The sequence below is a fragment of the Fusarium poae genome, chromosome 2 (assembly GCF_019609905.1).
Source record: "Fusarium poae strain DAOMC 252244 chromosome 2, whole genome shotgun sequence".
NCBI lineage: Eukaryota > Fungi > Ascomycota > Sordariomycetes > Hypocreales > Nectriaceae > Fusarium > Fusarium poae.
The window spans coordinates 3,919,564-3,932,017 of NC_058400.1; the positions used below are offsets into that span (position 1 = coordinate 3,919,564).

A 12,454-nucleotide genomic window follows, 5' to 3' on the forward strand; every position below is an offset into this window, starting at 1 on the left:
CTTAGACGTGAAGAATTTAGTCTAATGCATTAATTGTTTGCCACAAGATGGAGATGAGGATCAAGATCAAGAGGAAAGATAAAAATATACAAAGTCTTTTGTTTGTATGTACTGCGAGTCATTATTGGCGACGACCTGCCGCCGCTCTGACAGCTGGGTGATTAGGTACTAAGGTTATTAGTCCCCTTTCTTTGTAGGCTGCTTCGTACCTCGAAACCGGGCAGGATTTAAGGCTGTGTTGTGGTGGTGTGTAGACTTAGCGCTTGAGCTGCCAGGACCTAGATAGTGTAAAAGTACTAAGGTACAGGTACCTTTCATGCCCGGTCGCTGAGTCGGCGTTCTAGGCCTTTTTGAGATCCCGAGGTGCAGCGGGAGATCATTTTGACAGCGCTTACAGCGCACGAATGGACGAGGTAAAGCGGTAGCCCATGATTGCCTACTAACTACCTAACTACTAAACTAAGGTGATGATGACGATTTCACCAAACGTAAAGCAAGACATGTCGCATCACGGGCAGCTGAGAGCAAACAAACACCCAATCGGCAAACGATTGATTGGCACTGTAGATCGGAATTTTTGATATTTTCGTGCATTGCAGCTGCTGCGAGCTGGGAATCAGAGACAGCACAAGCACAGGGCAGATGATGGACCTGACAAGCGAGGGATGAACAGGGATACATCAATTGAAACCCACAGATGATCCATTATCATTCTCATCTCGTCCCTCTTCTCTTCTCGTCGGGGTTCCCCTTGCGTTCACTGTCTGGTTTCAAACGGCCAAGACCACGCAGCGTCGATCACGGGAAACGGGAGCCATTGCTTTTTCAACCACCCCTGGCGACATGCACCTGTCAATAGCCGTTGTGATACAAAGCTTTACTTGACTCAAGTAAATTAAATTGATAAGACGGAAGAAAAGAAAAGGTGTTTTGCAAGGATGAGTGAGTACTGAAAGGGTGAAGGAAGTACCTAGGTAGTTAAATCTTGATTGCAAGGAAGTTGGGGGTTGAACCAACAGAATATACATTTTGGCCTATGCTACTCTTTGATGGAGGATAGAATGTGCAACGACCTGGCCTATGATAATGGGGGGAAAACGACCCATGGGAGTTGAAAGTCAGTTACAAAGTTACCCATTACTGGAACGACAATTCCATGGCATGGCATAGCATGGCATAGACATGGGCCTGATACTGTCTGTATCTTGTTGTTCCACCAGGATTAAATTTAATTGCAGTGCAGTGCAGTCTCAAGAAAGAAACAGAGTCGTACCTGTACCTTGTCAAAAAGAATAAAAAAAAAGTAAAAGATACGTACCTTACTTAGCAAGATCCCTGTCGGCGGCAACCCCCGCCAGTCTTATGGTGCGGTCGTATGACGCGGAACGTACTTGTCGGGCGCTGTCGCTCTAAGCTTTCCCGTCCATGCCAGACCAGACATCCTTGGCTCCTGGACTTTTCGCTGTTATACTTACCGGAGAAAAAATGCATTCGACCATGGAAGAAGCTATATATCGCTTGCCCCGTCTCGCCATCCCAAGAAGAAAGAGTGTCTGACCATCCCATCACATCCTGTCTCATACATTCAGCAATATACAAACACAATATACATCACGACATTACCGTCTGATATCGATTCTATTCTAGTATCGACGGTTTAACAATTTATCTACTCTACTCGGTATAAACATCTACACACCCTTTTATATCCACACACCATCGACTTGACTGCCACCAAATCAATATACACACAACATCATCACTCATCAATCAGCCAATATACAAAGTCAAATCACATACAATGGCCGACATATCATTCGACTACTTTGACCATCCTCAGAACAAACAGGTACGTTATCGACTCTCCATCTCGGTCCTTTCCCTCTCTGCCTATGCCTCTGTCTCCACGGTATATAATGTAATTGCCCACACCCCCTGGTATCTCACTCTGGGGCATTACACTTTATATGCCACATGCCATGCCATGCCCATTTCCCCCTCCTATCCCCCTCACCTCACCTCACCTTCACCTCATCTCAGCCCACTCATCTCCTTTGAGCAATCCACAACCTACAGCTTGCACAAGTTATAGCTATCAATCTCATCTTTATATCATATCTGCACATCCTCTCACCACTAGGCTTTACTTGTACCACACCACAAACCACCTCATCCATCTACAAAGCCTCGCTTCTAACACTCTACTACAGCATCTCGGCTTCTACGACCCTGCAGACTTCAGTGGTGATTCGGCTCACTCTCCCGACTCACCACTTTCTCCCGTCTTTGCAAACCCATACCAGCTTCCTGTCTCCAACGACTGGATAAATTGGGACGACAAAGCTGCGCTATCACCTGACCTTGACGCTCTTCCCAAGCAGGAACCCTTTGAAGGCATCAACCTTTCTACGATTCCCTCAAGAAACAGCATGGAGCTCAGCCCCGCCATCAACCCACACGACCTCTCGGGTACCATCACTGATGCCGTCCCCTTTGGCCGAGTCGGTCTTAACGACATCGACACTCAACCTCTTTTCCAAACTCCCATTCCTACCATCTCTTCTCAGCCTCCTCATCTGCAGTCCAGTATGATGCATCCCAACCCACCTCAGATGTCTTCTTCTCTCGACAGCATTACCTCCAAGGATGCCAACGGCCGATATCCTTCACGCAAGCGCAAGTCATCAGGCTCTGGAAGCTCTTCTTCTCGCTCTTCCACCTCTCCTCCCCCTGCGACCCGCCGCCACTGCTCTCCTCCCAAGAAAACCGCACATAACATGATCGAGAAGCGCTACCGCACCAATCTCAACGATAAGATCGCCGCTCTCCGCGACTCCGTTCCAGCCCTTCGCGTCATGGTCCATCGCCTTGAGCAGCCCTGCGTTGAAGGCATGGAGGAGGATGGCGATGAGGATCTCGGTGGTCTCGCACCAGCCCACAAGCTCAACAAAGCCACAATCCTCAGCAAGGCAACTGAGTACATTGCCCATCTTGAAAAGAGGAACAGGAGTCTTGCTCAAGAGAACAGCCAGCTCCGGAGTCGTATGGAAGGTTTCGAGATGATGGTCATGTCTCGAGAGCAGGGACCACCAGCAGGCGTCTGGGCATAGACTGTGTTGGCTCGATTATCTTGTGCACTTGTTCTAGACCTGGTTTTTAGAATATTTGTTTTCCTTTTCTTTTTTGTGATATTATCTTTTGGGTCGACAAACTTGGAACGCAACGCAACGCTTCGAGCTTGTGTGATTGACGAATCATGATATCCCCGGCATTTATTATTTTTACAAACTCGGCGTTTATGAGGATACGGGAAAGGCATTTTGTTGATATGCTATGGCGTCACAAAAGCGAGCTCTATGTAATGAGCTGCTTGAACAAAAATATGGGAACGATTCCGAACGGAATAGTATAAACAATCTCCAATACAAATTTAATGTTTTGCACTATCTACCTGGGTCCGAAGAGCTTCTACTACCGTGATACTAACTTCCAGGAGCATCAAACACCAAGGATCCACCCCCATGGAGATGTCTTTTGCAACTTGAGCCTCAACGCTTGCTTGTAGATCGCGGATCCCCAAGTCAGATGCAGGGTCCAACGTTCCGTCCCATCTCTTCTAGAAGGATGCCGACATGAGCAGGGGGGTTCGTGCCATGTCAGGCCACGGCAGTGAGAATGTGACCCGGTGGACGGGGCAGGTGATGGAGATTAGACCACTATGGGTCGGTGGCGTGGACGGTATATAGTCCCATGTAAGGCTGATGGACATAATAAGCGTGTGCTGAACGTGTGACCATGAGATGGATGGATGAGGAAGCTGTTGGGAATGGGGATGGGTCGATACATTGCATTGGACTGTCGAAAGTGAAATGTTTGGCTGCATTGGATCCGAGGCGGTGAAAAGGCTAACCTGGAATTAATAACATACCCAAGATACTCTTCGAGGTCCTGGCTGGAAATGCAAGTGAATGTAACTAGTAATTCTTCTACCATGGCGAGAGTGAGAAATCAAAGATGTGTCTCAATGATTTGGTGACTCTTGATAATTCGCTGTCTGTTATAGAGCTACGTAATCGTGAATAAATCATCAACCCATAGCTTTCAGAGCAACATCAAACTCTTCAGATATAGTCTCTTCCCATCGTGAATCGTCCTTTAATGGCTTCCACCCCAACGCCCGGCTCTTGTCTCCTCGTGTTTGAGAACTGTCAAGACATCAGCGGACGGTTCGAGGCAAGTGTAGGGGGACTTACTGAGAACAAATGGCAGGTTCCGTCATATCCTCATCACCATTGAAAAACACCCGGCTCGCCTCATATAAAGAAACACTCTTTGGTTCAGCAGCGAGTTTTCCTCTTTGGTGACCTACCTTTGCAATACCTTTTGCTATACCCAGCCAGCTCTGACTCCCGTGATTGGCAAAGTAAAAACCGTCTTTTCCTGACTGAATATTCTCCTCACCGAGGACCTTGGCCACGATGAGGGTGTACAGACTGGCGATGTCTTCAACATGCGTGTGATCCCATACTCCTAGACCATCGCCTGCGTAGATAGCTTCGCCCCTTTCAAGAGCAGCTCTGATCATGATAGGAATCTGAATGGATGATTTGTTAAAGAGACCCGTTCCACAACCGTAAATCAGAGGTGAGCAGATGATGTACGTCTCGACACCTAGTTCAACGCCTGTTTCGAAAACGATGACGTCTCCGGTTCGTTGCTTATACTGTTCCTTCTCCTCTCGAAACTTTTCGTAAGCGTAAATGTCTTCTTTGTCCGAGAACACCCTTGGTCCTTCAAGATACTTTCCAGAGACGGGCCGATTGCCAAAGTTGGAAGTACCAGAGTTGTGAATGTAGTGCACTGGATTTCCTGTCTTTGCTTTGCGTTGAACTAGGCCTGTTAGGAGGGCCTTTGCAGAAGGGATATGATAACCGTTTGCGGCATGGATGACGATGTCGTGGGTTGATGCTGCTTCAGTGAGCAACTCGGTGTCGTCTAGGCTTTTGAAAAGAATGGGAGTGACACCGAGACTGGAGAGAATGTCGGCTTGGTCTTGTCGACGAACGAGGACTGTGATGTGTATGTTTTTGAGAGAAGGATGGGATGAGGTCAAGATGGTGCTCAAAACGGTTCCGCCTCTGGTATCGTTAGTCTCGATCCCTAAACATAGGTACATCAAGTAAGGCTTACATGTAGCCAGTAGCACCAGTGAGAAGGACTCTTGGAGCCTCCATTGTAAGACGTGGTTTGTCGTAAAATGAATAGATTCTTGTGTGTCTGTTTATATTTCATTGGAATATTCTGTGTCGGGGCTGTTCTATATAAACTTGAAGGGCTGTCACATAGTTAGTTGGTTGAACATCGGCCCAAAGGAGTTTCTGGAGTTCTAAAACATCGATTCTTGTTCATTGGAGTTAACCTCGGGGATAAGTGACCGGACTTAATGCAGAGACTCCCCAACTGCGTGGCTTGCAGATCATTGATTCAAAAGTGTCAGCTATAACGTTGCCAGTCTCGACTACAATACTGCTAGATTCTCTGAGTTATGGTAATGCTGACATTCGGTATTATGAACGGTGAATAGATAACCAGTGTCGCAACTCGATGAATGATTGGATTGATCTTGTCACAGTCAATAACAAGGAGGAGGGAGGTTTTTGTTTGCATGATTCCTTTTTCAAAAGTGTATTATATGCGATGCTCCTCGAATGCTTGTGGCATGTAAACTTTATCGCGGCAAGCCACTCAAGTCACTCGCCGAGCAGGCAGTACCATAGAAAAAAGAAAATATGCAAATGATTGGACAATGGGAAATAGTTGCGTAAGCATATACCAATGATTCTGTAGAATAAATTAAAGCTCCCGTTTGAAACTTTGAAGGTTGGAGCTTGGCGCAGCAGGCAACAGAGCGATGACTAAAGTGGCCAATCAGAGTTGATAATTTACACATCCATTAATCAAATACTCGGAAACCACTCATAGGCAGAGGAGGCAGCCATTGCAATAGTTAAAGTCGATCAACGTCACTCAGCATTAAACTTGAGTCACAGCGAACAAAGAACAAAGAAGGAGCAATTGCTTACATCTATAAGAATCCGTCTCTGGACTGATGATTCCACAAGTTTATTCTCCATCAACAACAACATTATCAACTCCTTCATAGACAGTCTAACCAACTGCCTTGATCTGTTTAGCCGACGATTACTGTATCGGGCGACCATTTATTTCATCTATCTACAACCTCCAAAACAACATCACAATGGTTTCCGGCCTATTCAACTCCGGCTGGGGGAACCCCAACATGACCACCCTCTGTGGCTGCTACGTCTACATCGACTGCAATCTCAAATACCTCCCCCAAGTCCAGGTCAAGGCCCACACCACAATCCTTGCCACGACATCTCGCACCAACCTCACTCAAACCTTTGTCAATCCCACCCCCAACACCATCCAAGAACTTCGCTATGTATTCCCTCTCTATGACGGCGTCTCTGTCGTGGCCTTTACTTGCACTGTCGGGTCCAAGGTCATCAAGGGACAAGTCAAGGAACGCCAAAAGGCACAGCAGGACTACAACAAAGCCAAAGAAAACGGACAAGTCGCTGGTCTTTTCAAACAGTCCCTCAAAGCCGCCGACACTTTCACCACAACAATTGGCAATGTTCCAGCCGGCGAAAACGTCCTTGTCGACATCACCTATCTTGGTGAGCTCAAACATGATGCCCAAGTCGACGGTCTTCGCTTTACCATTCCGACCAAAATTGTGCCCCGGTATGGATCTGCTGAGTCGCTGACCGGTTCCAACGTGACTCAACAAGGCTTTTCTTTTACTATTGATGCCGAAATGCCCAACGGCTCTTCTATCAAATCCATTCAGTCTCCTTCACACCCCTTGTCTGTTGAGATCGGCACCACTTCTACTACAAAATCACAGGAGCCTACCCTTCGTAGAGCCTCTGCAACGCTGCAACAGGGAACCACCCATTTGGAGCAGGATTTTGTTGTACAAGTGGCCGCTACAAACCTTGGTGAACCATCAGCCATTCTTGAGACCCATCCTGATCTGCCTAACCAGCGTGCAATCATGACAACATTGGTCCCCAAGTTTAAGCTTCCTGCTGAAAAGCCTGAGATTGTCTTTATCTGCGATCGTAGTGCAAGTATGAGCAATCAAATCTCCAATCTCCAAACCGCCCTTGAGGTCTTCCTCAAATCGATTCCTGTCGGTGTCAAGTTCAATATCTGTAGCTTTGGGTCAGACTTTAGCTTCCTTTGGGAGCGTTCTCAAACCTACAGTCAAGAAACTCTCGACCAAGCGATCCAGCACGTGAGAACCTTCCATGCCAACTATGGCGGCACTGAAATGTACAAGCCTGTGGAAGCCACCTTCAAAAAGCGCTATAGAGACATGAATCTGGAGGTCTTCCTTCTTACGGATGGCGAAATTTGGGACCAGGATGCACTTTTCAAGCTCATCAACGACGAAGTCGCTCAAAGCAAGGGCACAGCGAGGGTATTTTCCCTTGGCATTGGATCTGGCGCCAGCACCTCTTTGATCGAGGGCGTTGCTCGCGCAGGTAACGGCTTTTCCCAAACGGTTGCCGATTATGAAAAGATGGACAAGAAGGTGGTACGTATGCTTAGAGGAGCTTTGTTTCCTCATATTACCGATTATTCTCTCACTATCAAGTATGAGAAAGTGGAAACCCTTGCTGAGGATGGTTTCGAGTTGGTCGAAAAGGTCATGGACGGCCTCAAGATTAACACTGCCGAGGCTGTTGGTCAGAGTTTTGAAGGGGTTCAAGCATCGAAGAAATCAGTGTCGCTTTTTGATTCATCTATCGACAACGATGACAGTGGCGACATGCTTGGCGCACCCGCTGTTGACAACAAATTTGACCATCTTCCTACTGTACCAGTGCCTCGTTATCTCCAAACTCCTAGTCAGATCCCTCCCCTCTTCCCCTTCAACCGCACTACTGTCTACATCCTTCTCTCTGATGAAACACCCGAGAAGCGGCCAAAGTCAGTTGTTCTCAAAGGTACTTCTCGCAGCGGGCCGCTCGAACTTGAAATACCCATTACTGAACTTGCCGAGAGGGATTCAACAATTCACTGCCTTGCAGCTCGCAAGGAAATCAAGGAACTTGAAGAAAGTAGAGGCTGGCTGACTCACGCAAAAGACTACTACGGCAAGCCTCTCAAAGAAAGGTACGACGGTTATTTCTCAGACATGGTAGAAAGAGAAGCAGTGCACCTTGGAGTCAAATTCCAAGTTGGCGGCAAGTGGTGCTCATTCGTTGCTGTTGAACATGATGGCAAATTCGACTTTGAAGAAGGAGAAGACGAGTCCCTGAGGCCAGTAGGTTTCGGTAATGATATTATGGTGAAGAGGAGCCGTGCCCCGATGCAGGCTCAGATGGCATCCTTTCCAATGAATGCTAGTCTCCCCACACCAAACTTCTGGCTTGGAAGCAGGCCCAACACTAATAACACTGGAGGTGGTCTTTTCGGTTCAGCTTCAGGAGGACAACCCAGCAGTGGCGGTGGACTCTTTGGTTCAGCCTCAGGAGGACAACCCAGCAGTGGCGGTGGGCTCTTTGGTTCAACCTCAAGAGGACAACCCAGCAGTGGCGGTGGACTCTTTGGCTCAGCATCCGGAGCTTCTTCTAAAACCGGCGTGAACCCCTTTGGCTCGGCCCCAGGAGGACAGCCCAGTTCTGGTGGTAGGTTATCTGCCTTAGCGTCAAGTGGCCTATCCAACACAGGCTCAGGCGGTCTTTTTGGCTCGGCTCCAGGAGGACAAGCCAAAGCTGTTCTCTTTGGAGCCTCTTCTGGAGGGTCGCTCGGTTTGGGTAATTCTATTGTCGGTGGTGGTGGTGCCCAGAGCCTTTTCGGCAACAGTCAACCGCCAGTCGTGCAATCCGCAGCACTTGCACCCCCAACAGCACAAGTCGACGAAAACATGTTAGCTCAGTACCGAAGCGAGATGGACGAGGCTGCTGCCATGCCATTGGCAGACGAGTCAGATGAATGTGAAGATGAGGGCTTTGGGTTGTTCGATGATGGACCTGCTCCTGCCAAGGCAACAAAGGAAGAAGCTGAAGAGTCAGATGAAGACATGGGCTTTTGCTCGTTTGATTATGCTGGGCCTGTTGCTCCTACTTCCGCCGCCCCCTCTTCTTCTGTGCCAGTCAAGGATAAAGGTCCGTTGCAAGCTCTTACAAGTTTGCAGACATTCTCAGGTAGCTGGTCGTGGAATGCAGACCTTGAACGCGTGCTTGGCGTGAACTTTGAACAGGTCACCAAGCTTGGTCTCCCATCTACTTATAAGGACGACATACTAGCAACAGCTTGTGCGATCTTGTTCTTCAAGCTGAAGCTGAAGGAAGAAGAGGATGTTTGGGAGATGCTGGTGGAGAAGGCTGAAGGGTGGTTGGAGGACAAGGTAGGAGAAGATGGTGTCAAGGAGCTTCAGGTTGCTCTTGAGAATTTGCTCTAGGTGGTGACGGAGCAGCAAAAAGGTTGACTTTTGAGTTTCAGGGGGTTAGGGACAGATGGCATAGCTAGTTTTTTCATGTAATAGGAACAATACAAATTGATATTGTCTATTTTTCTTTGGGCTCTTTGTGACTATTGAGATCGTTCAAGCTTTAGAATACAAGAATAAACAACCTAAGAAGTCCGGCCCGAGTGACATAAACTAATATCCTACTAATTTCGTCTCTTGCTTGTGCTTGGGATTCAAGATCCATGCGATAACGAGCGCCAGTTACAGCCGCAGTGACGGTCGAAAAAGTATCGGGAATAAACATTCGTTTACTGTCTCACCAATTCTTTCGGAGCTGTCAACTGTGACTAGCAGTTTTAGTCCAACGGCTTTGGTTGGGTTTTGTCGGTTTTATTGTTTCCGGACGGGGATCCCATATCTTTGGGCGTTGAAGAGTGGATGCTCGAGTGTTTTAGTAGGGTAACGTAATTAAAATAAGAACCAAGTTCCATCCTGATCTGACCTGACATTGACGTAGGAATTCAAGAATTGGAAGGAATAAGCTTTTAGCTAATTGTGGGCCTTTATCATGCCCGTTTAGGTAGTCAAATGCATTGCATTGCATGAATTATCGCGAGGGTCCTTGGATCGTAGACACGAGAATTGACATTCATTACCTGTTGGCTAGGAAGAGGTCAAGTCAAACCTTGTTGCAGGACATGAGCAAGCTAAAAACTGCTTTTACAAGTTATTTGTGCAACTGCTACAGATACATGTCTCAAATCTTGGTTTGTACCCTGCATGGAGATCATAGTCCGGCCATGTTTTGATGCCCAACAATAACACAACCTAACCACGACAACCAATTAATTCCAGAGTGAGTAGCAAGTCGAATTAAGGTTGATGTAACAGTAACATGGAATGATCTAGAATGAACAATTCGTCGATCCAAATAGCCAATAGCCCGATCGTTGTGGCACTATCATTTACATCCATCAAACAAGTGAACAAAACATTGTAAAACAATTCGCTTGCTATTGATTGACAAAAAAAATCTATATAGAAGAAAAGTAGAGAAGAGAAGGTCTAAGTACATCCAAGATATCTAACCAAGAAGAATACCAACATCAGAAAAGAGTCCCCCCCCCATGTTTTCCCGCTCTCATAAAACTCCAACTTTTTTGCAACCCAATCCAAAGAACTTTTTTTTATCGCGAGTGAAAATTACCGCCCTAATTGCCAATTCGCACACACATCAAAATACACGCTAGCCACAAACAAGAAATCTGAGGGTATCGGGGGTATCCTATGTTGTACAAAGTAGCGATTCCATTGCCTTTCCCATATACTTTTGCTTCTCTCCCAACTCCAGTGACATGATATATAAGTAAGAAAATATGACATAAGAAAAGAAGAATTAAATCCGGTTTGTCAGAGAAATGCCAGGCGAGGCAGGACGGTCCAGCTCAAGGCGGTGCATGTGAGCGTCGAGAGCGCTGATCGAAGTAGAAGCGCCAATGGAAGTGTGGCGCTTATGGCGAGAGGGCTTCTTGGTGACGCTCATCTTACGAGGGCGACCGTTCTTCTCGGGGATAGGCGACTTGGGGGACTTGTCGTCGGCGCTGGTGGAGGAGATGGATGAGGCGGAGGAGTGGCTGGATGCGTTGCTGGTGTAGGATGAGGCGCGCGAGATGGACGAGTAGACGGACGATCGCGAAGAAGCGGTCTGTGGTCGCTCGGCGATGTCGGAGAGGATCTCTTGGGGCGTACGGGGCTTGTTGTTGACCATTCCCAAGCAACGTTGCCACCAGCCCTTGTCCTTCTCATCCGAGAACTCAACCATGTCGGCCAAAGCCTCCTCAGCTCGCTCCGTCTTGTCCTCGTCGAGAACCAAGGCACCGTGCTCAGAAGCCAAGTCGAGCAGGGCGGCTGCGTCGCAGGCATCGCGTCGCTTGCTGTTGTCGTTCTCGTGGAGGCCGCAGGCGTCCATCTTGAAGATGATAATGTCCTCGAGGGATGTGTAAGGTAGGGTAGCTTCACCCTTGACGTCGCGGACGCGCTTGGCGGCCTCGGGGAGGTACGGGCTGAGCCAGTCGGGGATAAGCTTGACCTCAATCTCCCATCCTGTTGTGTGGCGGTACAGAACGACGCCGGATTTTTCGACGAGGGGAGTGATGGGGTGACCGACGATGTCTTTCTTGACGCGACCAGGAGAAGAGGACTTGCTGATGACCAAGTCGATGCTCTGTTGGTGGATATTGGGTTAGAGAAGGAGTTTGGGAGTGAGAAAGATAGTGTAGGATGACTCACTGTTACTCGGGTCTTTTGCGACAAGTATTTGCTGACAGCCAAGTCTCCGACGATGGCGAGACGAGTGTTCTCGAGGCCGGGAATGTCTGCAATGAGACGGATAATGTGAAGAGCAGCCTGCTCGAGCTGGGCGAAGCTTAGTCGTTGTGTCATTGTGGACAGCGCTTTTCTGTATTGGATCCTTAGAAAAAGCGACTAAACACTTCGCCCAGTGGCTGTTCTTTTGGTCGAATGAATGAATGGTAGGAAATCCCTAACTAATGGCTACATTGTGTTGTAAGTGCAGTCCCCTTGATATATGTGAATTTATTTTTTGAAAGGTCCCTGCGTCTGTTTATGTCTAGGGGGGGGGGGGCCTTGTCAACAAAAGGACCTGCGGGGTGCATACCTAGAAACCCGTAGGTTAGTAGGTACAACAGGTAAACATAGGGACCTTACGCTTTGAGCCTTTGGGCCCTGGAAGTTTGGTGTACTATGTAATGCCCAACAGGTATCAGCAGGGGGGTACCATGCTGTACCTGAATTCGCAATTTTAATAATTTCAGGGTGATCCCAGCTCCCGGTTCAATTGGAGCCCAAAGGGGGCATTTCGCTTATTCTTCTTTTTTTGGGCGCTGGAATGGACAAACATGATGACGTTGCTGTTGCTGGGAA

At 47.8% G+C, this 12,454-nt stretch overlaps 4 protein-coding genes across 4 annotated transcripts; 2 read left to right on the forward strand and 2 right to left on the reverse strand.

The window, feature by feature from the left end:
• Positions 1-1,801: 1,801 nt before the first annotated feature.
• FPOAC1_005167 (uncharacterized protein) lies at positions 1,802-3,110 on the forward strand (the record flags this gene model as incomplete). The annotated part of the gene is made up of 2 exons (XM_044849698.1): positions 1,802-1,849; positions 2,211-3,110. The coding sequence occupies 2 exons, from the start codon at positions 1,802-1,804 to the stop codon at positions 3,108-3,110; spliced, it is 948 nt and encodes a 315-aa protein (XP_044708408.1).
• Positions 3,111-4,087: 977 nt separating this feature from the next.
• Positions 4,088-5,234, reverse strand: FPOAC1_005168 (uncharacterized protein; the record flags this gene model as incomplete). Its single annotated transcript, XM_044849699.1, has 3 exons — positions 4,088-4,205; positions 4,254-5,138; positions 5,191-5,234. 3 exons carry the CDS (start codon positions 5,232-5,234, stop codon positions 4,088-4,090), a joined length of 1,047 nt encoding a protein of 348 aa, XP_044708409.1.
• A 1,025-nt stretch (positions 5,235-6,259) lies between these two features.
• FPOAC1_005169 (uncharacterized protein) lies at positions 6,260-9,502 on the forward strand (the record flags this gene model as incomplete). The annotated part of the gene is made up of 1 exon (XM_044849700.1): positions 6,260-9,502. The coding sequence occupies one exon, from the start codon at positions 6,260-6,262 to the stop codon at positions 9,500-9,502; it is 3,243 nt and encodes a 1,080-aa protein (XP_044708410.1).
• Positions 9,503-10,907: 1,405 nt separating this feature from the next.
• FPOAC1_005170 (uncharacterized protein) lies at positions 10,908-11,953 on the reverse strand (the record flags this gene model as incomplete). The annotated part of the gene is made up of 2 exons (XM_044849701.1): positions 10,908-11,735; positions 11,801-11,953. 2 exons carry the CDS (start codon positions 11,951-11,953, stop codon positions 10,908-10,910), a joined length of 981 nt encoding a protein of 326 aa, XP_044708411.1.
• Between the last annotated feature and the right edge of the window lie 501 nt (positions 11,954-12,454).